General features: G+C 38.4%; 1 protein-coding gene across 2 annotated transcripts in view; it reads right to left on the bottom strand.

The window, feature by feature from the left end:
• The window catches only part of FDX1 (ferredoxin 1), a 35,211-nt gene extending 10,360 nt beyond the window's left edge, over positions 1–24,851 (bottom strand). Inside the window, exons 1-3 of one of the 2 annotated variants that reach the window (XM_049714123.1) lie at positions 24,400–24,851; positions 19,393–19,517; positions 5,729–5,867 (exon numbers count right to left, since the gene is read on the bottom strand). In XM_049714123.1, coding sequence (XP_049570080.1) covers positions 5,729–5,867; positions 19,393–19,517; positions 24,400–24,599 — 464 coding nt within the window. In that variant the 5' untranslated portion in view covers positions 24,600–24,851. The remainder of the gene's footprint in view (positions 1–5,728; positions 5,868–19,392; positions 19,518–24,399) is intronic. The other variant, XM_004282257.3, reaches the window with a different exon arrangement.
• Positions 24,852–27,385: the final 2,534 nt, after the last annotated feature.

Raw genomic sequence — 27,385 nt, 5'->3', positions numbered from 1 at the left:
ACAGGTATGCTTTTCTTATTCTTTGTACTAGGAAGAAACTCAAATATAATAGAAACTTTAAAACTCAGAATGAATCAACTCAGCATGCATAAGATGGCTACCACTGAACCAGAGACACATATGGTCATATAGTGGTACAAGTATCACTACAGAAAAAAATGTGGAGCAAAGATTTACAAACCCTGTGGATAGTACTTATAAGAAGAAATAGTCAATCCTGCAAAACTCCAAAATAACAAGACAATCTGAGCAGTTTTTTGGAGGGTTTTTTTTCCTTAGATTTAAACTATATGTTCTATAAAAAAGAAGAAAAAATTAGAGAACAGTGAAGACATGTCTCTGAAAAGGTATTAGGAGGAAAAAAGATTTTAAAAGTGAGCCTAAAACTGTGAGAAGAAAACTTTAAGAAAAAGTTACTCCGTTTTTGTTTTTTTTTCATCTCATGATTTCATGATGGGTATTTCTGCCAATTTATTTGTTTCCTGGTCTGGTAATTAGAGGGCGCTCCCCAATTAATAAGCATCTGACTTTTGCCTTTTTGGTATACAGGTCTATGAATCTTAACACATGTATAAGTTTGTGTACCCACTACCATAACCAGGATACAAAATAGGTTCGTCATCCAAAAGAAACTCCCCTGTGTTGCTGTGCCTTTGGAGTCACAGCCTGCATTTCTATACAGTAACAACGAACCACAAAGACAAATTAAGAAAAACAATTCCATTTACAATCGCATCAAAAAGAATAAAATACCTAGGGGTAAATGTACGTAAGGAGGTAAAAGATCTGTACTCAGAAAACTGTAAGACACTGATCAAAGAAAGTAAAGACAACACGAACAGATGGAAACATACACTGTGTTCATGGGTTCGAAGAATTACTATTGTTAAAATGACCATACTACCCAAGGCAATCTACAGATTCAATGCAATCCCTGTCAAATTACCAGTGGCATTTTTCACAAAACTAGAACAAAATTTTTTTTAATTTGTATGGAAACACAAAAGATCCCAAAGAGCCAAAATAACTTGAGAAAGAAGAACAGAACTGGACATATCAATCTCCCTGACTCAGACTATACTACAAAGCTATAGTAACCAAAACAGTATAGTACTGGCATAAACACAGACACATAGATTAATGGAACAGAATAGAGAGCCCAGAAACAAACCCACACACCTATGGTCAATTAATCTATGACAAAGAAGAATATACAACGGAGAAAAGACAGTTTCTTCAGTAAATGGTGCTGGGAAAACTGGATACTACATGTAAAAGAATGAAATTAGAACATTCTCTAACACCATATACAAAAATAAACTCAAAATGGATTAAAGACCTAACTGTAAGACCTGAAACCATAAAACTCCCAGAAGAAAACAGAACACTCTTTGACACCACAGCAATACTTTTTAAATCTGTCTCATAAAGCAAAGGAAATAAAAGCAAAAATAAACAAATGGAACCTAATTAAACTTAAAAGCTTTTGCATATAGCAAAGAAAACCACTGACAAATTGAAAAGACAATCTACTGAATGGGAGAAAATATCTGCAAATGATACGACCAATAAGGGATTAATCTCCAAAATATATAAGCAGCTTATACAAATCAACATCAAAAAAACCAAACATCCCAATTTAAAAATGGGCAGAAGATCTGAAGAGTATAGCCACAATGTAATACAGTATGGAGGTTTCTCAAAAAATTAAAAATAGAACTACCATATGACCTAGCAATCCAATTTCTAGGCATACATTTAAAGGAAATGAAATAACTACGTCAAAGAAATATCTGCACTCCCATGTTCACTGCAGCATTATTCACAATAGCCAAGATATGGAGACAACCCAAGTGTATGTCCATGGATGAATGAATAAGATGTGGGGTGTGTGTGTGTGTGTGTGTGTACAGATACACACACAATGGAATGCTATTCAGCAATAAAATAGAAGAAAATCCTGCCATTTGTGAAACATAAATAGACCTTGAGGGGATTATGCTAAGTGAAATAAATAAGACAGAGATAGACAAAACAGTGTATGACACCACTTATATGTGGAATCTAAAAAAGTCAAACTCATAGAAACAGAGAGTAGTGGTGGGGGCTAAAGGAGATGGGGACGATGGTCAAAGGGTGTAAACTTTCAGCTATAAGATGAATAGGGTCTGAGGATCTACTGTAAAACATGGTGACTACAGATATAATACTGTATTATACACTTGAAATTTGCTGAGAGTAATATTAAATGTTTTAACCACACACACACAAAAAAGGAATGATGTGAGGTTAACCCTATTGTAATCATTTTGCAACTGAGATGTGTATCAAACCATCACGTTGTACACCTTAAACTTATACAACGTTAGTTGTCAATTATATCTCAATAAAGCTATAAAATAAATAAAACAAAACCGTGGTGATGGCTGCACAACTCTCTGAATATACTAAAAAACAACGTATACTTTCAATGAGTTAACTGTATGGTATGTAAATTATATCTCGGTAAAGCTCTTCCAAAAAAAAGAACTCAACTAGATATATTTTTAATGGGTCTACCACTTAACTCTTAATTCTATTTCACTCATCTACATGTCTATGTTTTTGCTAATATTACACTGTCTTGATTACTGTAGCATCAAGTTTTAAGATCTGTACTATACATATGTCTTCCAGCTTTATCTTTCTCTTCTAAAATTGTTTGGCTATTCTAGTTCATTTGTTTTTCTGTAAAAAGTTTAGAATCAGCTTGTCTGTATCTAGAAAAAATCCTGCTGAGATTTTAATAGGAAATGTATTAAATCTATACATCATCTATAAATCTAAAATCAACATCTTTACTATGTTGTCTTCCAATCCATGAATACAGTATGTCTCTCTACCACTTAGGTCTTTGCTCTCTTTCATCAGAGTTATATAACTTTCAGGATATTGATGCTATACATATTTTATTAGATTTAAACCTAAAAATTTCATTTTGAGGAGCTATTGTAAATGTTCTTTTTTTTGTAAATGTTCTTTTAAAAATTTTTTTGGTTTCCAACTGTTCATCGCTGGTACACAGAAATACAATTGATTTTTGTGTGTTGACCTTGTATCCTAGGACCTTGCTAAACTCACTTAGTTCTAAGATTTTTTAATAGATTCCTTGTGATTTTCTATGTAAATAATCATCTAAAAACAAGACAGTTTTCTTTTCAACCTGTATGCCTTTTAATTTTTTTATTTTTTCATTATTTTATTTTTATTTTATTTTACTTATTTTTAAAAATTTTATTTATTTTTGGCTGCATTGGGTTTTCATTGCTGCGCGCGGGCTTTCTCTAGTTGCAGTGAGCAGGGGCTACTCTTCACTGCGGTACGCAGGCTTCTCATTGTGGTGGCTTCTCTTGTTGTGGAGCACGGGCTCTAGGTGTGCGGGCTTCAGAAGTTGTAGCACACGGGCTCAGCAGCTGTGGCACACAGGCCCTAGAGCGCACGGGCTTCAGCAGTTGCGGTGGGCTCAGTGGTTGTGGCACGCAGGCTCTAGGGCACGCGGGCTTCAGCAGTTGTGGCGCACGGGCTCACTAGTTGTGGCTCGCAGGCTCTAGAGTGCAGGCTCAGTAGTTGTGGCACACGGGCTTAGCTGCTCCACAGCATGTGGGATCTTCCTGGACCAGGGATCGAACCTGTGTCCCCTGCATTGGCAGGTGGATACTTAACCACTGTGCCACCAGGGAAGTCCTCTTTTTTCTTTTTTTGCTTCATTACACAAAGACTTCCAGCATGATGTTAGTAGGGTGGTGAGAACAGACATCCTTGCCTTGTTCCTAATCTTAAGAGAAAGACGTTTCATTCTTCAGCATTAAGCATGACGTTAGCTGTAGGCTTTTCATAGATATCCTTTATCAGCATCTGATTTTGCACCACAGCTGCCCACTTGTTTTCAGTTAAAACACGGGAGCTGCCACCAATTCTATATCCCATTTGAACAGAGTTCACATCGTTATTGAACGTCCCTGCTGCTCCCAACTCCACTAGAGCCACAACCCAAAGGCTATAGGCAAGAACAAAGTGGATGAGATTCCTGTTGGGCCTCATCTTCTAACTCCTTTTCAGCATCACAGAATTCCCAGGCTCCTATCTAACATGAAATTATCTGCATTGAAAATCAGCAGTATATATATTCCCAATGCCAGACTGCAAAGTGGAGTCCCCATAGTGTATGTGGGGTGTGTGCATTGTGTGTGTGCAGTAGGTGGGCCCAAGGAGTTAAGGAGTTCTTGATCTGGTATTAAATGTTAGAAGTTGCAATGCATTTTCTCATAGAAGCCAGGCTATAAATGGTGATTAAGTTAGTTGTGAAGAAACAGGTTCTGTGGGTTGGCCCAAAAAATTTAGCCACCATGTATAACAGTATTTCCATCGGAAAACAAATTCCAAATGTCAACTAGTTGACCTGAAAATGGATTTGGTAAACAAAACCTATCCCTAAAATGGGAAGTGTTTGTTGTTTTTTATGCTTATCACATACACAGGGAACAACTATACAAAACACACAGTGGGAGGCAACCTACCAAAGGAAAAAGGATACAAAAGCAACAACTATAGAACCTTCAATCTAAAACTGATAGCTGATCAAAATATGGGTACACCGATATAATAATACATGTGGAGAGTTGGGGATTGAAAGTGCAAAAGTTATGTGACTTATGCTTATATACAGCCCCAAAGCAGCACTGACAGCTGTCAGCTTTTAGTGTCTTTATAAGTGGTTGGTTACATAAGAGTAAATTAATAGGGGAAATGTGTACATATGTGTGTATATACATATGTAAATAGAGATACATACACATATATTAAACATAAAGTGATCACATTTTATGAGGAATACATTCTCAAAGATTTTGAAATTGTTGAAGTCTCATAATTCGAATTATATTCTCAATGAAACAAAATGTAAAGTAAGGAGTGGGTTCTTATAGTTCGTAAATCTATAATCCTCATATCATATTTTTGTTGCAAAATATACTTAGAACAAACATTTGAAGTGAAACTTTTTCCATTACTATGTCCACATTTCAAATAATCAAAGATACTCCATGGCTTACAACAGACGATAATCTGAACTGACTTAGGGACACATTACAGCCGTATTAGCCCCTGATGCCAGCATTTTATCCATCATCCTTGCTTAGTTACACAACAACTGTCATGAACTTAAAGGTATGTACAGTTTAGTGCTGCTTTAATATTGCTGGCATTCTGGCTAATGATTCAGTTCTGTCTCCTAAATTAACAGTAATACAAATCATGATAGGTTTTTGGCTTTCTTCATTGCATTCTGTCATATTTAACTTCTGTCCCAAAATAACTCGCTTTCGGATGCATTTTTCGGCATTAACACGTAATGAATGCTTGGCTGAAACTGTCATAGGCTTTAAAATGATATTAAATTATAACCACAGTTTAAAATATCGGCACTACAGTCAACAGAAATCACACAGACATCAGATGTCTGGAAACAGCACAGTTCACATGATACTGACAAAGGCTGACAGGTATTTGTTTACAATTGTAAAAGGCATGGAAGCAAATATAAAATTTATAATTCGCACAGCCTGCCAGCTTGAAATTATGGGATTCTTGACAAAAGGTTTGGTTTTCACAGTATTTCTGATTTTACTAGAGTAAGAACCTTAATATTGTTAAACTGTACAATTTCAAATTTGCATAATTTAAAAATTACATTAAGAATAAGTAAGGCATGGGGCTTCCCTGGTGGCGTAGTGGTTGAGAGTCCGCCTGCCGATGGTCCAGGAAGATCCCACATGCCGCGGAGCGGCTAGGCCCATGAGCCATGACTGCTGAGCCTGTGCATCCGGAGCCTGTGCTCCACAGTGAGAGGCCCACGTACCGCAAAAAAAAAAAAAAAAGAATAAGTAAGACATGGTTACTGGCTAATTTCAAGGTTGATGATGAATAAAACTCTGAACTGAGGTGTTTTTTTTTTAAAAAAGACCGATACTAAGGTTTTGCACAAAAGCTTAGAAATTCCTGCCATAAAACTATTCCCAAAGAAAATTAGCTATCTGCAGACTATTGCTCCTTTCATGTAATTTGAGAGTTTTCCACCAGGAAAAGATTGTTTCGTTTGTGTGTGTAACCATACTAAGATAATTTGGAGATCTGTAATGATGCTGACAAGACAGACTGCCTAACCCCTTTCCCAAACAAAACTCCAAGGGATAGCTATGTGGAAATATTATATATTAAAAATATGAAACTATATAAAAATATAAAACCTAATTTTCTAGAGTAAACCTTGATCCACCAGAGCTGGAAATACAGTATGTTAATAAGGAGTCAATAAACATAATACAAATAGAGATTTATATGATCATTATCAGGGTCACCCAATTTGAATAATTTCCCTCCAAACAGACCCATGAAGGAAATAGATAATATTTAAGAAAAAAACAAAGTCTGAGATAATAAACTAGGTAAATTTGATCAGAGAGGTGTAACTGCCCCCTAGTGACAGAATACTATAATATACTCTGAAAACTTAAAGATCATCTAAAAAATCTACATTAACTTAAAAGTTGGAAAGGAATGTTCATAAATTTATTGCTTCCAAAATTTACAATTGTCCCTTTTTACTCACTTGTCCATTCACTACTTCACTTCATATATAAATAAAACAAGGATGATTTTATACTTCATCACAGTCTCTTAGGAGAAAAATGTACAAGTAAACAAATATACAATTAACAGGTTGTGATAAATGCCATGAAAAAAATGAACAGGATGCTGCGATGGAGAATAACAGGTTCAGGGTAATGAAAGAACATTTTGGACTGGGTGGTTGGGCAAAGACCCACTAAGGAAGTATTACAATATAAGATAAACTGAGACCAGCAAACACATACAGGATATTCAGGGTGGAGTGAGAGGGAAGTGTCCCAGGCAGAAGAAAATGCAAAGCATGAACAAAGTCTCCAAGCTAGAAATTCTGGGTGAGTTCAGCTCTTGATAAAAGGCCAGTGTGGCCAAACTGAGAGAAAGAACAATGAGAAATGGGGAAGAGGAAGAAAGGCAGATGGGGCCATTAATGCAAAACCTTTTAGGCTAGGGTAAGGAATGTGGATTTTAACCTAAATGAAAAGTTATTCATGGCTTTAAATCAAGGAACCTGTCTGATGTGCATTATGATGAATCACCCTAGCTGCTGGGCTCAAGAGCAGAAGCAGAGTAGTGCAGTTCCTGGAACATAGTAACTAGCCAGCCCCAAGTAGTGACTGCAGGGATGGTGAACACAGGACACATTGGAGACATACATGGAGCACATCTGACAGGAGCTGCTGGTGGACTGAAGGTAGAGGATAGGGAAGAAGAAAGAATAAAAGACGCTCTCCAGTTTCAGGCTGGAGCACCTGAGTGATGCTCGCTACTGGGAGAAAAGATTCTCAGAAAGATAAGTTTCAGTGGGGGGGAAAGAATCAAAATCTGTTTAAATATGTTGACTTGTTTAAATGCCTGTGCAATTTCCAAGAAAAGACATAAAGTAGGAAGTTGAATCTATAAGTCCAGGGCTCAGAGGAATGGTTGAGCTAACAATGTAAACTTAAGAGTCTATGAGCATCTGCACACCAGTCAGAATGGCCATCATCAAAAATACTACAAACAATAAATGCTGAAGAGGGTGTGGAGAAAAGGGAACCCTCTTGCACTGTTGGTGGGAATGTAAATTGATAAAGCCACTACAGAGAACAGTATGGACGTTCCTTAAAAAACTGAAAAGAGAACTACCATACGACCAAGCAATCCCACTACTGGGCATATACCCTGAGAAAACCATAATTCAAAAAGAGTCATGTACCAAAATGTTCATTGCAGCTCTATTTACAATAGCCAGGATATGGAAGCTACCTAAGTGTCCATCAACAGATGAATGAATAAAGATGTGGCACATATATAGAATGGAATATTACTCAGCCATAAAAAGAAACGAAACTGAAGTATTCATAGTGAGGTGGATGGACCTAGAGACTGTTGTACAGAGTGAAGTAAGTCAGAAAGAGAAAAACAAATACCGTATGCTAACATATATATGGAATCTAAAAAAAAAAAAAATTGTCATGAAGAACCTAGGGGCAAGATGGGAATAAAGTTGCAGACCTACTACAGAATGGACTTGAGGATACGGGCAGGGGGAAGGGTAAGCTGGGACAAAGTGAGAGAGTGGCATGGACATATGTACACTACTAAACGTAAAACAGCTAGCTAGCGGGAAGCAGCTGCATAGCACAGGGAGATCAGCTCGGTGCTTTGTGACCACCTAGAGGGGTGGGATAGGGAGGGTGGGAGGGAAGGAGATGCAAGAGGGAAGAGATATGGGGACATATGTATATGTATAACTGATTCACTTTGTTATAAAGCAGAAACCAACACACCATTGTAAGGCAATTATATGCCAAAACAGATGTTAAATAAAGTAAATTTTATACAAAAAAAAAAGAGTCTATGAGCATCTGGATGGGATTTAAGGTCACAGAAGGGATAAGATCATCCAGGGAGAAACTGTACAGACACTCTGTACTTGGCCACCCTCGTCTGCATATGGTGTTCACCTATGAGCATGACTATAACAAAGGCAATATGTAAAGGGTGTCCTGTATTCAACTTTAGAAATGAATTAAATAGTTGCCCCTATAATGTTGTTATCACAACCTCTTCTTCATAAACATAATATTTCAGACTTCTTGACTGCATTTCTCTCATCTTTTTTCTAGAAAGTGGCTGAGTATTTTAACTCTATCTTTTGCGAACCTATTTTAGCTTATCTCAAATGTGTATTTACATGCCAAAATTTCTGGACACATTAGGATCCTTGATCTTTAAAGTTTCTCTTCTAAGTCTGTATAAATGAATGCAGAAATCTTATCAAACTACTGAAGACTGTATTGGCATTAAATTTTCTGTATTTCTGGGGCATCAGGGGAAAAAGATTCTGTTAGTGGTTATCTCTGTGTGATAAGACTATAGGGACAAGCAAGAAGAACTACAATCCTGCAGCCTATGGAACAAAAACCACATTCACAGAAAGACAGACAACATGAAAAGGCAGACAGCTATGTACCAGATGAAGGAAGAAGATAAAACCCCAGAAAAACAACTAACTGAAGTGGATAGGCAACTTTCCAGAAAAAGAATTCAGAATAATGAGAGTGAAGATGATCCAGGAACTCGGAAAAAGAATGGAGGCAAAGATCAAGAAGATGCAAGAAGTGTTAAACAAAGACCTAGAAGAATTAAAGAACAAACAAACAGAGATGAACAATACAATAAATGAAATGAAAACTACACTAGAAGGAATCAATAGCAGAATAACTGAGGCAGAAGAACAGATAAGTGACCTGGAAGACAGAACGGTGGAATTCACTGCTGCGGAACAGAATAAAGAAAAAAGAATGAAAAGAAATGAAGACAGCCTAAGAGACCTCTGGGACAACATGAAATGCAACAATGTTCGCATTATAGGGGTCCCAGAAGGAGAAGAAAGAGAGAAAGGACATGAGAATATATTTGAAGAGATTATAATTGAAAACTTCCTTAACATGGGAAAGGAAACAGCCACCCAACTCCAGGAAAGGCAGAGAGTCCCATACAGGATAAATGCAAGGAGAAACATGCCAAGACACACAATAATCCAATTGGCAAAAATTAAAGACAAAGAAAAATTATTGAAAGCAGCAAGGGAAAAATGACAAATAACATACAAGGGAACTCCCATGAGGTTAACAGCTGATGTCTCAGCAGAAACTCTACAAGCCAGAAGGGAGTGGCATGATATACTTAAACTGATGAAAGGGAAGAACCTACTACCAAGATTAAACTACCTGTCAAGGATCTCATTCAGATTTGATGGAGAAATCAAAAGCTTTACAGAAATCAAAAGCTTTCTCTTAGCAAAAGCTAAGAGAATTCAGCACCACCAAACCAGCTCTACAACATATGCTAAAGGAACTTCTCTAAGTGGGAAACACAAGAGAAGGACCTACAAAAACAAACCCAAAACAATTACGAAAATGGTAATAGGAACACACTTATCAATAACTGCCTTAAACGTGCATTGATTAAATGCTCCAACCAAAAGACACAGGCTCGTTGAATGGATACAAAAACAAGACCCATATATATGCTGTCTACAAGAGACCCACTTCAGACCTAGGGACACATACAGACTGAAAGTGAGGGGATGGAAAATATATTCCATGCAAATGGAAATCAAAAGAAAGCTAGAGCAGCAATACTCATATCAGATAAAATAGACTTTAAAATAAAGAATGCTACAAGAGACAAGTAAGGACACTACATAATGATCAAGGGATCAATCCAAGAAGAAGATATAACAATTATAAATATATATGCACCCAACATAGGAGCACCTCAATACATAAGGCAACTGCTAACAGCTATAAAAAAGGAAATCGACAGTAACACAGTAATAGTGGGGGACTTTAACACCTCACTTATACCAATGGAAAGATCATCCAAACAGAAAATTAATAAGGAAACAGAAACTTTAAATGATACAATAGACCAGATAGATCTAATTGATATTTATAGGATGTTCCATCCAAAAACAGCAGATTACACTTTCTTCTCAAGTGCACACGAAACATTCTCCAGGATAGATCACATCGTGCGTCACAAATCTAGCCTCAGTAAATTTAAGGAAACTGAAATCATATCAAGCATCTTTTCTGACCACAACTCTATAAGATTAGAAATGAATTAAAGGGAAAAAATGTAAAAAACACAAACACAAGGAGGCTAAAAAATACGTTACTAAATAACCAAGAGATCACTGAAGAAATCAAAGAAAAATCAAAAAATACCTAGAGAAAAATGACAATGAAAACATGACTATTCAAAACCTATGGGATGCAGCAAAAGCAGTTCTAAGAGGGAAGTTTATAGCAATACAAGCCTTCCTCAAGAAAAAAGAAAAATCTCAAATAAACAATCTACCCTTACACCTAAAGGAACTAGAGAAAGAAGAACAAACAGAACCCAAAGTTAGCAGAAGGAAAGAAATCATAAAGATCAAAGCAGAAATAAATGAAATAGAAACAAAGAAAACAATAGCAAAGATCAATAAAGCTAAAAGCTGATTCTTTGAGAAGATAAACAAAATCTGATAAACCATTAGCCAGACTCATCAAGAAAAAGAGGGAGAGGACTCAAATCAATAAAATTAGAAATGAAAAAGGAGAAGTTACAACAGACACCGCAGAAATACAAAGCATCCTAAGAGACTACTACAAGCAACTCTATGCCAATAAAACGGACAACCTGGAAGAAATGGACAAATTCTTAGAAGGGTATATGCTTCCATGACTGAACCAGGAAGAAATAGAAAATATGAACAGACCAATCACAAGGAATGAAATTGAAACTGTGATTAAAAATCTTCCAAGAAACAAAAGCCCAGGGCCAGATGGCTTCACAGGTGATTTCTATCAAACATTTAGAGAAGAGCTAACACCCATCCTTCTCAAACTCTTCCAAAAAATTGCAGAGGAAGGAACACTCCCAAACTCATTCTATGAGGCCACCATCCCCCTGATCCCAAAACCAGACAAAGATACTACAAAAAAAGAAAATTACAGACCAATATCACTGATGAATATAGATGCAAAAATCCTCAAAATAGTAGCAAACCGATTCCAACAACACATTAAAAGGATCATACACCATGATCAAGAGGGATTTATCCCAGGGATGCAAGGATTCTTTAATATATGCAAATCAATCAATGTGATACACCATATTAACAAATTGAAGAAGAAAAACCATATGATCATCTCAATAGATACAGAAAAAGCTTTTGACAAAATTCAACACCCATTATGATAAAAACTCTCCAGAAAGTGGGCATAGAGGGAACCTACCTCAAAATAATAAAGGCCATATATGACAAACTCACAGCAAACGTCATTCTCACTGGTGAAAAACTGAAAGCATTTCCTCTAAGATCAAGAACAAGACAAGGATATCCACTCTCACCACTATTATTCAACTTAATTTTGGAAGTCCTAGTCATGGCAATCAGAGAAGAAAAAGAAATAAAAGGAATACAAATTGGAAAAGAAGAAGTAAAACTGTCACTGTTTGCAGATGACATGATACTATACATAGAGAATCTTAAAGATGCCACCAGAAAACTACTAGAGCTAATCAATGAATTTGGTAAAGTTGCAGGATACAAAATTAATGCACAGAAATCTCTTGCATTTCTATACACTAATGATGAAAAATCTGAAAGAGAAATTAAGGAGACACTCCCATTTACCACTGTAACAAAAAGAACAAAATACCTAAGAATAAACCTACCTAGGGAGACAAAAGACCTGTATACAGAAAACTATAAGACACTGATGAAAGAAATTAAAGATAATACAAACAGATGGAGAGATATACCATATTCTTGGATTGGAAGAATCAGTACTGTGAAAATGACTACACTACCCAAAGCAATCTACAGATTCAATGCAATCCCTATCAAATTACCAATGGTATTTTTTACAGAACTAGAACAAAAAACCTTAAAATCTGTATGGAGGCACAAAAGACCCGAGTAGCCAAAGCAGTCATGAGGGGAAAAAATCGGAGCTGGAGGAATCAGACTCCCTGACTTCAGACTATACTACAAAGCTACAGTAATCAAGACAATATGGTACTGGTAGGAAAATAGAAATACAGATCAATGGAACAGGATGGAAAGCCCAGAGATAAACCCACGCACATATGGTCACCTTATCTTTAATAAAGGAGGCAGGAATGTACAGTGGAGAAAGGACAACCTCTTCAATAAGTGGTGCTGGGAAAACTGGACAGGTACATGTAAAAGTATGAGATTAGATCACTCCCTAATACCATACACAAAAATAAGCTCAAAATGGATTAAAGACCTAAATGTAAGGCCAGAAACTATCAAACTCTTAGAGGAAAACATAGGAAGAACACTCTTTGACATAAATCACAGCAAGATCTTTTTTGATTCACCTCCTAGAGTAATGGAAATAAAAATAAACAAAAATGGACCTAATGAAACTTAAAAGTTTTGCAAAGCAAAGGAAACTACAAACAAGAGGAAAATACAACCTCAGAATGAGCGAAAATATTTGCAAATGTTTCAACGGACAAAGGATTCATCTCCAAAATATATAAACAGCTCATGCAGCTCAATATTAAAAAAACAAACAACCCAATCAAAAAATGGGCAGAAGACCTAAACAGACATTTCTCCAAAGAAGACATACAGATCGCCAAGAAGCACATGAATAGCTGCTCAACATCACAAATTATTAGAGAAAAGCAAATCAAAACTACAATGAGGTATCACCTCACACCAGTTAGAATGGGCATCATCAGAAAATCTACAAACAACAAATGCTGGAGAGGGTGTGGAGAAAAGGGAACCCTCTTGCACTGTTGGTGGGAATGTAAATTGATACAGCCACTATGGAGAACAGTATGGAGGTTCCTTAAAAAACTAAAAATAGAATTACCATATGACCCAGCAATCCCACTACTGGGTCTATATACAGAGAAAACCATAATTCAAAAAGACACATGCACCCCAGTGTTCACTGCAGCACTATTTACAATAGCCAGGTCATGGAAACAACCTAAATGCCCATCGAGAGATGAATGGATAAAGAAGATGTGTTACATATATACAATGGAATATTACTCAGCCATAAAAAGGAAGGAAATTGGGTCACTTGTAGAGATGTGGATGAATCTAGACACTGTCATACAGAGTGAAGTCAGAAAGAGAAAAATATTGTATATTAATGCCTATATTTGTAACCTAGAAAAATGGTACAGATGAACCGGTTTGCAGGGCAGAAATTGAGACACAGATGTAGAGAACAAACGTATGGACACCAAAGGGGGAAAGCGGTAGGGGATGGGTGTGATGCTGTGATGAATTGGGAGACTGGGATTGACATATATACACTATTATGTATAAAATGGATAACTAATAAGAACCTGCTGTATAAAAAGATAAATAAAATAAAATTCTAAAATTCAAGAAAAAAAAATCTCCCCCCCAAAAGTAAAAACTATAGGAAGTTCTGATTTTTTTAATGTACTTCTTAAATTTGTTATAATGAACAATGAGCCTGTAGTAATAACTATGTTAACAAAAATAGCTAACATCTATTTAGCCTTGCTTAGATAAACTCACTGGATCTTTACAGGAACCTTACGAGGTAGATACTAACATTATTCCCATTTTACCCTAAAGGAGATGAGGTATGAAGGGGTTAGAGACCTAACCCAAGGTCACAAAGCTGGCAAAGTGACAGAGCTGGGGAACAAATCAAGGCAGGAAGACTCCATTCTTAATCATTCTAACCAATGGCTTCCAAAAAGAATGTTTTAATTTTGAGTTCTATTTTACATCACAACCTAGTATACATATACTTTGTAAAATAGCTAAACAATCATTTCATGGAATAATACAAAAGATGGTGTGTTTTTACATGTTCTTTTTAATTACTTTAAATTCTAGTTGAAAGCTATTAAGTTGATTATATGACCCACAAATGGTTACAACCTGCAGTTTGAAAAACAGTGTACTACAATATATACCTTTTAAAAATTAAAGAAAAATACTTTTAAAAAATTTTAAAGATACTTTCAAGTATTAAGGTCAAAATACTTATACTTTTATTTCAAAGTAATGGAAAGCAACTTATGGAAATTATCTACTATAAATAAAGTAATGTAAAATACTTTATGTAGCTACTGAATGTAGCTTCATGTAAAAAAGAAGTTAAAAGCCTTTCAAATAAATGTTTAAAATTAATTTTCTTTTTTTTTTTTTTTTTTTGCACATTTAAAGAGCCTTTCCTAACGGCTGAAAATAATACCTCAACTGAAAAACAGGCAAACAGTTTGAGCAAACAATTTATAAAACAAGCTTCACTAAGTAATTCCATCTCCAGGAATTTAATGCAAGAAAATTACAGAACATAAACACAGAAAGGTATTTCTGGGGATGTTCACCTTAAGGTTATTTACAATAGTTGAAAACTGGAAGCCACCTAAATGTCCAAAGAAAGAGATGGATTAAATACACCATGGCACTTAAAGTCTCCCCTCTGCCTCCCTCCTATCAACAGGTAATCACTGATATTTGTTTTTAAGACTCCTTTCAGAAATTTTTTTTCTTTTTTAAACACAGCCATATAGTATCCCCTAGTAGGACTACATAGATCAGTCCTCTATTGATGGGCATTTGCTTCTTTCAAATCTTTCGCTGTTACAAACATCTTTGCAGTAAACAGCCTAGTATACATGTCCTTTCCTAAAGCTGAGATGGAATCTGTGGAGAAATTTACAGAAAGAGATTTACCGGTTCACAGCCTCCACATTAGCCTTCCCAGAGCAGAAGAGATCAGCTTTCTCAAGGGCAGGAACAAAGTTCACTATTTCTTTTACATACCCTTATACAGAGTGGTAACAGGGTCCACATACACAGATGTGCAAAGGCCCAAGAATATCTCCACATACTTTCCTTAAGCTCTCTGAACTTTTATAACAGCTGATTTAACATCTTTGTCTAGTAAGTCTAATACCTGGGCCTCCTTGGGGACAGTCTCTATTGACTGCTTTTTTTTTTTTTTTCTGAGTATGGACCATACTTTCCTGTTTCTTTGGGTGTCTTGAATTTTTTTATTGCCAAGTGGACATTCTAAGTAATATAATATGGTAACTCTGGAATTCAGATCACCACTGTCTCCCCTGGGTTTGTTGTTGCTGCTATTTGTTTCTCCAGTGACTTTCCCAGACTAACTCTGAGGTCTGTATTCCCTGTAGCACGTGACCACCAATGTCTCCACTCAGTGAGCTTAGTGGTCAGCTAGATGACTGGATGGAGGTTTCCTTCAGTGCTCTGAACCAATATGGCTTCTACCCTTTGCTGAGGAGCTCAGTGCGTGATTAGGCGCACCTTCAGCGTTCAAGCAGTCTACATGTCTGTCTTGGCCTTCACCTGCATGGGACCTCAAAGTCAGCCAGAGATGAGAGACTGGGGCCCTGTCGGGTCTTTCCTGGGCACAAACACAGTCCTGCATTTGTGTGTGGCCTTCTAGATCCCTGAAGCATTTCAAAGCCCACTACAGACATCTCGTTCCCCAGATCTTCCTTTTAGATTTTTGGCCAAGCTCTTGTTTGCTCCAAGTGGCATCACAGCCTCAGGCAGCACAGTGTTCAACGACTGCAGGTAATTATTTTAGATGGAAGTCCTAGGGACAGAGACTCCCCACAGAGCAATCTCTGAGGCAGGTCAAATAAGAACTCCCTGGAACGGAGCTTTTCTGAGAAGCTGCAAGACAAGTGACAACGTTCTGGAGATGGGACCTTCTGAGGAACTCAAACCAGTTTGCCCCTCCAGTGGCCACAAGGTTGCTGGTTTTTAAGGTTACTGTTGAACTGGGGAGAGGAGAAGGCGAATAGGGCAAGTTAAAATGTCACAAATCCTACTGTTCTTACCAACGTAGCCACTATGCTAAGCACTTCACTTCCAATACCCTATTTAATCTTTAACAACCCTATGAGGTTAGAACTATTACAATCCTATTTTACAGAAGAGGAAATTGAGGCATACAGACGTAAAGTAGCTTGCTCCAGGTCTCATGGCTAGTAAGTGACAATGTTGGTTTATGAACCACAATTTGTCTAATTCCAGAGTCTATTCTCAATTACTGTGCAATGTACTACTTTTCATTTGTGAGAGAATAATTCAGAGAAACACAGCTTAGTCAAAAGTGTTGCTGAATATGAACTCATGAGGGAGATCAATTATATATAAATTTTATAGAATATATATATAAATTATCAATGGGTTCTTTTCCATACATTAGCTGTTCTTAACCATGGTATGGATCTGAACCACGTGGAGCTTTTTAAAAGGATACCTGCACAACTTCCCTTTCTCCCTTACCATCAAGGACGTAACACTTTTTAAAGTTCTGCAGAATTCTGAAACTCAGTCCTAGCCAAGAACCACTGCATTAGAGTAAAAAATTCCTTAAAACTAGAACTATATCAACTATTTCATCACCTAATTTCTGTAACAAGTGTTCACAAAGGAAAGATGCTTCTTAGAGAAAAAGGCATAAAGGAAAAAGCAGAGGTTTAGGAGTTAGAGAGACTTAGGTTTGAATCTTAGCCTTCTCACTTGCTACCTGTATGACCCAGGGAACATTAATTTCTCTGAACTTTAGTTTCTTCATCTATAAAGTGGAAGTTAAAAAAAAAATCTACCTCTTAGAGTTATTACAATAATAGATAACATATGCTGGGATGTAGTATGCACTCAAATGGTAGTTGTTACAGTTATCCCTGAAACTGACATTAGATTGAGAAATTCAGCAAATATTACTGACTGCCAACTCTGGTTACCTGAGTGATAACAGTCTTCCAAAAGTACAAACTCTAATAAAGGAAAGAGCTATTCCCTCTAAAAAGGCAAACTGAGATGAATATTAACATAGAGAAGTATATTTAATATATCATGGGAAAATGGAGGAGGAGAAATAATTCTGATCTGAAAAGTGTTCTTAAAAGTGCAATGTGGGGCTTCCCTGGTGGCACAGTGGTTGAGAGTCCGCCTGCCGATGCAGGGGACGCGGGTTCGTGCCCCGGTCCGGGAAGATCCCACATGCCGCAGAGCGGCTGGGCCCGTGAGCCATGGCCGCTGAGCCTGCGCGTCCGGAGCCTGTGCTCTGCAACGGGAGAGGCCACAGCAGTGAGAGGCCCGCGTACCGCAAAAAAAAAAAAAAAAAAAAAAATGCAATGTGAACAGTGCCTTGAAAGAAGAATAGTCAGATATGCTCCCTGGACCTGATTGCAGACCAATGGTTCTCAAACTTAAACATGCAACCAAATCACATGGAGGGCTTGTTAAAACACACATTTCTGGGCCACACCCCAGACTTTCTGAATCAGTAGATCTGGAGTGGGGCCTGAGAATGTGCATTTCCCAAGTGACACTGATGGAACCCTCTTAAAGAACCACCATTCTAGATAGAGAGAATGCTCGAGCAAAACTGACAAGTGATATACAGGGTATCCCTGAGCTCTAAGATGTCAGCTTCCAGGACATGGGCTTTGTGTGAGTGGTTAAGGAATATGGTCAAAAGCCTAGAAATGAAAACTTTCTAAACAAAACACTTCCTTCTCTAGTAAGAGGTAGATTAAGTACCCTTTCTAGGAAGGTGAGATGACATTCAAGACTACGTATGGTGATGAATGCTAACTAGACTTACTATTCAGGTGATCACTTCACAGTGTATACAAATATCAAACCATTATGTTGTATACCTGGAACTAACATATCAATTATATCTCAATAAAAATAAAATAAAATAAGAAAGTAGTAAGTAAAATAAAACTCACTTAAAATAAAAAGAATGCATAAGCTCAATGTAATTAAGAAAACACCAGTCTGGGAATTCCCTGGCAGTCCAGTGGTTAGGACTCGATGCTTTCACTGTCAAAGGCCCAGGTTCAATCTCCGGTTGGGAACTAAGATGCCATAAGCCACATGGTGCAGACATACATAAATAAATAAATAAAATAATTTTTAAAAAATTAAATTAAAAAGAAAAAGAAAGCACCAGTCAAACCCAAATTGAGGAACATTTTACAAAATACTTACCAGTACTTTTCAAAAGTATCAAGGTCATGAAAAACAAGACTGAGGAAATGTCAGACTGAAGGAGACTAAGGAGATATGATAACTAAATGCAATGTGGGATCCTGGATTGAATCCCAAAACAGAGATATTAGTGGAAAAGCTAGCAAAATTCTATAAATCTGTAGTTTTTTAGTTATTGAACCAATGTTAATTTCTGTGTTTTGATTATTGTATTATGGTTATATAAATTGTTAACAGTAGGGGAAGCTGAGTGAAGATTATACAGAAACTCTCTGTACTATTTTTGCAACTTTTCTATAAGTCAAAGATTATTTCAAACTAAAAAGTTTAAAAAAAGACTAAGTTAAAATGATTTAACTACCCACTGATATGACATTTATTATCTCAACCTGGTATCTTTCAATTCCACTTCCTACTCCCAGCTTTGCATTGCACACATAATCAATAAGGTAATGAAGCAACAGACTTTGGGGCATATAGCTAATTAATGTTCAAAGAAGAGAAACACAGTGTCACTTATTCTTTATAGGTGAGAATATAACACTAACACATCCTGAATTTTAATATTTCACTTAGCATAATCTAGTTAAAATTCTTCGAAAAAACAAAGCTGAAACCTATTCAATAGTTTCACTTATAAATTTTAAAGTATGTTCCATACTCACCAAAACCATCAATATCAAGATTATTTTCAACCACAATATCTAGTAGAGTGTCACCAACTTTTCCTTTGCTTGTTAATGTTTCACCATCACGGTTTATAAAGTGGACTGTTATTTTATCTTCTGAGCTGGAAAAGGAAGCAGTCCTTTATTATTTTTAATAATTTCAAAAGATACTTTAAAATAATTGTTCTAAGAACCTGTAACGTCAAAAAATAGGTTGTGTGTGTGCCTGTGTGCATGCAAATATCCTCCTTTACGGTATTTTCTTTCCCAAGTTTATTTGGGAAGGAGACACCACAAATCACAGGCATATCTATCTACCCACCTACCAGGAGGGAAGCTCTGCCACCTTAAAGGAAATAGCAAGTACATCACTATCAAGGCCACCTGCAGTATGTGTTTCCCCAGTGCTCACTCTCAGGTCACAGTTACATGAAATGCTTAGCAATCATTGTCACTCGTGAAGTTTGCTTTGCTCTCACATAGCTCTCTGAAAAACAATGTCTCTATGAATGTGTCCCTAAAAGACTAGGTGACGGTTGTGGAGAGCTTTAAAAACAAATCATTCTGCTATTGATAAGGCAATTGTTATGCAAGTGTCCGATAAGTACGGTCACTGAGAGCCAGCAGTTTGATAGTTTTCTGAGTATTTGAACATCTCATTTTGGTCCATATAGTGTACTCGAAAAACAAAGGGACTAGAAAAAGGGTTTTCTTTGCTTGAATATGTCAGAAAATAAATATAATATCTCCTTACATGTTTCATTACTATAGGATATCTATCAGCTAGTTATCAGTTAGCTAACTAACTTAAATTTCTTACCCTTCTCACAAACATCAGTCCAAACTTTGGGAAAAGAAATCATATTACTATTGGGCTTCCCGGGTGGCGCAGTGGTTGAGAGTCCGCCTGCCGATGCAGGGGACACGGGTTCGTGCCCGGGTCTGGGAAGATCCCACGTGCCGCGGCGTGGCTGGGCCCTTGAGCCGTGGCCGCTGAGCCTGCGAGTCCGGAGCCTGTGCTCCGCAACGGGAGAGGCCACAACAGTGAGAGGCCCGTGTACCGCAAAAAAAAAAAAAAAAAAAGAAATCATATTATCAACTAGATACTTATCCTCCACTACTGGTTATTTAAATTTTTACCTCACAATTGAAAAGATGTACTTCAGCTTAAACGAATTAGTTGTAATTTTCACTACTGCCAATAGATGGTAATAGTCCATCAAAGAAAACGTTGCTTAGTTTAAGTAAAACCTAGAATTACATAATTTCAGAGCTATAAATATCTTGCAAATTACCAAGTCCATCATCTCATTTCCCAAACAAGGCAGCTGAGGCCTTATCAGATAATGTCGTCCTTGATAACTCAATGCTGAAAAATGAGGATCCTAGTAATTAAAAATTTTGATCAGAATTGTGTGTGTGTGTGTGTGTGTGTGTGTGTGTGAGAGAGAGAGAAAGAGAGAGAGAATGTCCCTTAAATGGGCATGTGCTCTCTGACTTCTTTTCGTAGCAACAAATGCTTTAAAGCAAGTATTCCCAAACATTCGTGATTTTCAACTAGGCAACTGCTATTTTTTCGAAGAAAAATGACTAGGAATGAAGACACTCTGGAGGCAGGGAGACCACGCTGGAGGTCATAAACAAAGTAGGGACGTAGGAGACACTGATTTGAGAGATACTGAGAGATATTCAGGAGGCAGAATTAAAAACTTTTGGAGAGGGAAGAAATAATGTTGAAATTTCTAGCTCGGACAATGAGGGAGTACAGTTTAACTTAAGTTTAACTTAGGAGGAGAAGGAGCTTTGGGGAAGATTGGAAATGAGTTCAACTTTAAACCTGTTTGATTTAATAATAAACAGATGCAAATGTCCAGAAGCCTGATGGAAATATGGGTCTGAGTCCTGCAGAAGCCTAGAGATTTGACATCAAAAAATGCCTGGTAGCCTAAGGTACAAGAAGTGCAGCAGAAAGAATTCCATCATTTATACACACTACTGAAGGCCGGAGGTTTGGGCACTGCTGCTCTTCTGCAGCACTCTAGAGATGAGCTACAGCCAAGAAATTGCAACTCTGACATCAGACTCCTCTTCTGTAAAATCAGGGTAACATTTATCTCATAGTTTGGACAACATATGCAAAATTCCTAACATACTGTAGAGCTCAACAAACACTGATTGATAACTTTTATTTAAAAGTCCTTTTGTTGTTAAGGAGCCTGAACTGCTGCTACATATTAAAAAAGGTGTACAGCCCCAGAAAAAAACTGCAGAGTAAGAGTAATAACAGGTTTATCAAAGAACAGGAGAAGAAGCAGAAATGAGAGAGAAAAAGTAATTTTGCAGCTGAGAAAGTATGGAATATAAGATGTAAGAGTCAGAAAAGGTAGATTCTAGCCCTGGTTCTGACATATGTATACTCATTAGGTGACCATGGGTAAAATGGCAATAACAGTGACTTCACCCAGCTGCTGAGAGAATTAAAGGAGAGAAAGTTTGTGGAAATATTTTGTTCCTTAAAGCATTATACACATGCACTTTATCCAGGTAACTTTATCCATTCACTATTAACAAGTGGTATTTGTGGGTTTTCTATAGTTTTCTTCCCCAATTCTAAGAACTAGCTAAAAGCTTCTAGCTGTTTCCAAAAAGGATAAGATTTCATGCACTGGGAAATAATTAGGATCCTTCTAAATCCTCTATCATCAATGAGTTAGCCAGCACCACAAACAACTATTTTCTTCACTTGTTTACCCTTTATGCACCGCCATTTATTCTGCTCAACCACAGCAGATATTTTGACAAAGCTCTCCAGGGGCTGCTGCGGTAAAGCTCTTAACAGACTTCTAATAGGGAGAGGAGTTATGGCTGCTGATGCCCACCCTTTCACTATGTGGGGTAGCCTGGGGTAGTTGGTCCAAGAAAAGGGCCCCGTCTAGGGCTCCCCACTTCCATAGCCACCTTAACTCTTCCAAATGACCCTATGGGCTAAAGAATTATCAACTCTAATGGTGCTCAAAAAACAAACAAAAACTATGTGAGTTCTAGTCCTAGTTTTGCATGCTACTTAATATAAATTTTTATTCTCGTTTATCTACCTCACCTATCTCAGGATTTTCTTAAGAGTCAAGGGAAATAATACATGTGAAAGCCCTTTACAACCTAAATCACTACAAAATATAAAGTACTATATCAGGGTATTTTGGAGTAAAAGGAGTTTTTCGACTCTCAATTACTGAAAGCTTATCTAAATGTTAAACTTCAAAGTCAGAACTACAGCTTCTAGACTGTTCTGTCCAAACTTTGTGCAATAACAGAGATATTCTATAGCTGTGATGTCCCAGACAGTAGCTTCTAGCCATGTGTGTTTATCCAGTACTTGAAATGTGGCCAGTGGAACTGGGAAAATGATTCTTTAATTTTATTTAACTTTAATTATCTTAAACTTAAATGACTACATGTGGTTAGTAGTGACCATATTGGATAGCATAAGTCTTAGATAATAAGAGTCAGAAAACCTAGTTGTAGCTCCAAAGTCTGTGATAGGAAGCACAGGGCACCAATGGAAACCGTGCCAATGAGGGGGAAAGCAGGTTTATAAGGGAGCAGACAGATGTGCTTCCCTTTAAGACAACTTGATGTACCAATTCAAACAGTAAGTTTGGGGGATATAATTCCCATTTACAAAAGCAATCATGTTCCTTTAAATACTAGTTACACAAATATATTCAACATATGTCCCAATTTATACACAAATTTTCAAGAAAGCATACAATGCAGAAAACAAGGCATTCAGGCAGAGGAAGGTCAAAGATAGGAAAGTGTAACGGAAACGGACAAATAACCCCTGCTTGCCTTCCCCATTATCTCCCTCACAGTTCATGCAACAAAAATGTATTGAGCACCCACTATATTATGGGATTACAGGAGGAAAGATGAGTAACTCCTCCACCCTATTCTCAGGAACCTCATGAAGAAGAAACTAGAGAGGAATACAAATCCAGCCCTTTCTCCCTGCAGCTCCTTCTTGCTGCTACACAACAGCAAGGGAGTCAAAGAGCTGTTCCGAGGCCTGCATTATATAAGGCGCCAACACAGTGCTATACTCTGAAATTATGAGGAAATTTTCTCTCTATTATATCTAAGGAGATTCTGTCTTTGAGAAACGAATCTGCCCAAGAATATAAGACTGCAACATATTTTGGGCAAATTTTCTCTCACCTCTTTCGACACTTAATACAAAACACAACGCTGTGAGCCTAGGAGGCAGCTGATGCTAACAGGTGGGATCTACTGAGTCCTCGATACTGGCCAGACACAAGACTCCCTGCATTACCTGTATGCTCTCATTTGTTCTTCAAATAATCCTGTGAGGCCGACACGATTATTATCCTCCACTGACGTTAGACAAACTGGACAGTAAGTGTCAAAGCCCAGTTTAAACCCCGGCCTTGCCAGTCCAACGCTGGGGCTTTTACCCCGACAGCAACCAGAAGAGAGCAAACAGGGAAGCTCGGGGACAGAGCAGGTGTATCCTAAATGGACACGGACTTGGAGACAGAACGTCCTGACCTAGCAGGAGGAAGGCACGATAAGAAACTGCAGGCCAGGACACGAACGGGGCGCATCTTACGAAGGTCACCGCGGTTTCTAGCATAGCAAAGGTTAGATCCTCGCCAAACCGCACGGAGAACCAGCGGCAGCAAAGTGCCCGGTTTTCCTGAGGGCACAGGAGGCACTGGGACAAGGAGATCGGGGGTCCCGGGCCTCCATTCCCCGCCAGGCGTCAGTGGATCTGAAAGGCAACTTGGCAGCGTAAGGAAAGGAGGCCGTGACCATACCGAGCGACCTGCCGGGGACACGGAGAAGGTGGAGCAAGAGGCGGGTGGGGCTGGGCGTGTGACCCGCACGCCGTCGCCGGGAGAAGCAGACGGAACCGGAAAGCGGGCGGAAGGAGCGCGGCCGTTCTGCCAGGGACCCAACGCCCACGCTCCCCCTGCGCCTCACCTTCTCCGCGCGCGCGCCGACACGGTCAGCGTCCGCGTCACCGCAGCTGCGCCGCCGCCCAGGCCCGGCCTGGCGCTCCCGCCCTGCCCCCGGCTCCCCCGGAGACCGCCGGCTCCGGCGCGGGGTCCGGCGAGGAGCAGCCACCGGCCGGCTGTGTCGCCGAGGGCGGCGGAGGCGACACGCAGGAGACGAGCGGCCATAGCCGGTCGGATAACTACGGGAGGCAACGCAGGCCGCACTGCAGCCGCCACGAGAGGGAGGCTCCGAGACTGGGGGCGGGCTGACGCTGCGCCTGCCTGACGCCCGGGGTCCCGGCGAGGGCCTGCTCAGTGCACCGCCAAGGCCTCGCGCGCCTTCCGGCTGACCTATAAGTCTCGCGGGCCGCGAGTGCGGCCCCGCCTCCAGGGCGTGGTTATAGAGGCGGGGCTACGCGCCTTGTTGTTCTACCTACTGACCAGGTTTTGTATTGATGACCTTGCTGCTTTGTTACCTTCTGGAGTTGCCAAGCAGGAACAATAAATTTTAGCTGAACGTCTGACGGAAAGATACAGTAAAACAATCCCCAGTTAACTAAACCACTTTCTTTTGTCCTGCGCTTCCCTCCTCCTCCTGCCCATTAAGAAAAAAAAAATGGGAGATTGTCATCTTGGAGTTCAAAAACTATGATAAAAGGGAATTCTAGCCATTGTCAACAAGGACAGTGGGAAATTTCAGAAAGCCAATAAGCAGACACCGAGGAGAATAACTATGACTATAAAGTTATAAATGATCACGGTAATGAATAAACAAGGATACCGAAGAAGGCAGATAATGATCCTAGGCTTTGAATGGCAAATAGATGCTCTTGAGCACCTGAAATCCATGAGCCTGAACAGGAACTGAGATTTTTTAAAGAATTTTAAAAAACCAGGAAGATTAATTTTAAAATACACTTTATCACGGTTAATAGGTTGTGGTGGGAAAAGCATGGGCTTTAAGGTCAGAAATAGCGATGTTCAAATCCAAGGTCCACCACTTCTGAGCTCTGAGACCTTGGATAAATTTTTCTTTTAGAGGGTCAGAATCTCCATAACAGTTTTACATGGATAAGATGTTCCATGCTTCAGGGCCATGCTGAGGGTTAGAAAAACTGACAGGCAGGATGGGATAGTGCGTCACAAAGAGCCATAACTTTTCCTGGGTCTTCCTGCCTAAGGCTACTCTTCAAAGGCTAAAGTCAGCTGGATATTGCAAATATGCTAAACACAATAAAAGATACTTTAAAGAATATTCAGAACAAGAAAGTACAGGCCTGAGTAAAGTCCCTCGAGACAATGTATGGTGAGTTCTGAACCTGAGGGCAGAGTCGGCAGTCATTCGGCTGCTAAATTGCCTCAGTCTTCTGGTAAAGAGAAAGACGTTCGAGTTGAACCCGTCGCAACAAACCCTGCAAGTAATCCGGAAGAGGAGGTTGTAAAAGAACATTTAATCCTTTTTTTATAAGGTCAAATCTCCAAAGTCAGATGAATGACTTGTACGAGGAGAACTGGATAAAAAAAACAAACCAAAAAAACCCGCTGCAGATGATCCCTCTCCTCTCAGCCCTCCTAGTGTAAATCCAGCTTCAGCTCCGTTAGGGCACTTACAGCTCTCTGCTTTGTGGGGTAGTTGCTTGTATACATAGTTCATCTTAGTAGGCCCCGCACTGCCAGGGACAAGGCCTTGAGCTTATCAAGGTTTCAATAAGTATTTGTGAATAAATGAATACTGTCATGTAATTTCCATTAGTAATCATCAGAATTCATGAATCATGTGCATGAAAATTAAAGATGAATAAAAAAAGGTTTTCCAGATTTTCAAAGGCCAGTAAGGGTAGATTCCAAAAATTCCAGATATCAAGATTCGGCAGTATTCCAGAGGGAATTTATAAACATATGGTTTGTGAACACAGATAAAAAAGGGATACAGAATTACGGAGGACAAGCTTTTGCTTGCGTATTTCTCTGTCTTATGAAACTCCCACCCTTCCATCTTTCACTCCTGTCAAAATCCATCTGTATTCTGAAACTCAACTAAAATTCCATCTTTCCCATGAAGTCATGCTTACTCATCACAAAAGATCATCCCTCCCTCTGCTGAATGCCTAAGACCTTTGTTTATTCTTGTAAAATTTATGGTACCCATTGTTTCAAATAGGATAATGTTCATGAAAGTGCTTTGTAAACTGTAAAGTGTTATAAAATTTAGGTTCAATGTTTATAGAGCACCTACTCTGAGCTTCACAGTACCTTGTGCTCCATCACAAATACTTTGTGTAGCTCCTTTAGACTGAAACTCCCAAGAGTAGGAAGGCTGTCTTATTCATCTTCATATCCCCAGCAGCTGGCATAGTTCCTGACACAAAGCAGCCATTTAATAGTATCTTTGTTAAGAACTGTGTTAAGAACTTTCACAATTTTTTAAAATTAAAGTATATTTGATTTACAAAATTGTGATTGTTTCAGGTATACAGCAAAGTGATTCAGTTATATATAGTTTTTCAGATTATTTTCCATTATATGTTATTACAAGATATTGAATATAGTTCCTTTTGCTACACAGTAAATCCTTTTTGCTTATCGATTTTATGTATAGTAGTTTGTATCTGTTAATCCCATACTCCTAATTTATCCCTCCCACCCTCCCTTTCCCCTTTGGTAACCATAAGTTTTTTTTCTATGTCTGTGAGTCTGTTTCTGTTTTGTATATAGATTCATTGGTATTACTTTTTAAATTCCACATATAAGTGATATCATATAATACTTGTCTTTCTCTGTCTGACTTACTTCACTGAGTATAATAATTTCTAGGTCCATCCATGTTGCCACAGATGGCAATATTTCATTCTTTTTTATGGCTGAGTAATATTCTATTGTATATATGATAACCACATCTTCTTAAACCAGTTGTCTGATGGGCACTTTGGTTGTTACCGTGTCTTGGCTGTTGTAAATAGTGCTGCTGTGAA

Source organism: Orcinus orca, chromosome 8 (assembly GCF_937001465.1).
Source record: "Orcinus orca chromosome 8, mOrcOrc1.1, whole genome shotgun sequence".
Taxonomy (NCBI): domain Eukaryota; kingdom Metazoa; phylum Chordata; class Mammalia; order Artiodactyla; family Delphinidae; genus Orcinus; species Orcinus orca.
This window is presented reverse-complemented; position numbering and strand designations above follow the sequence as displayed.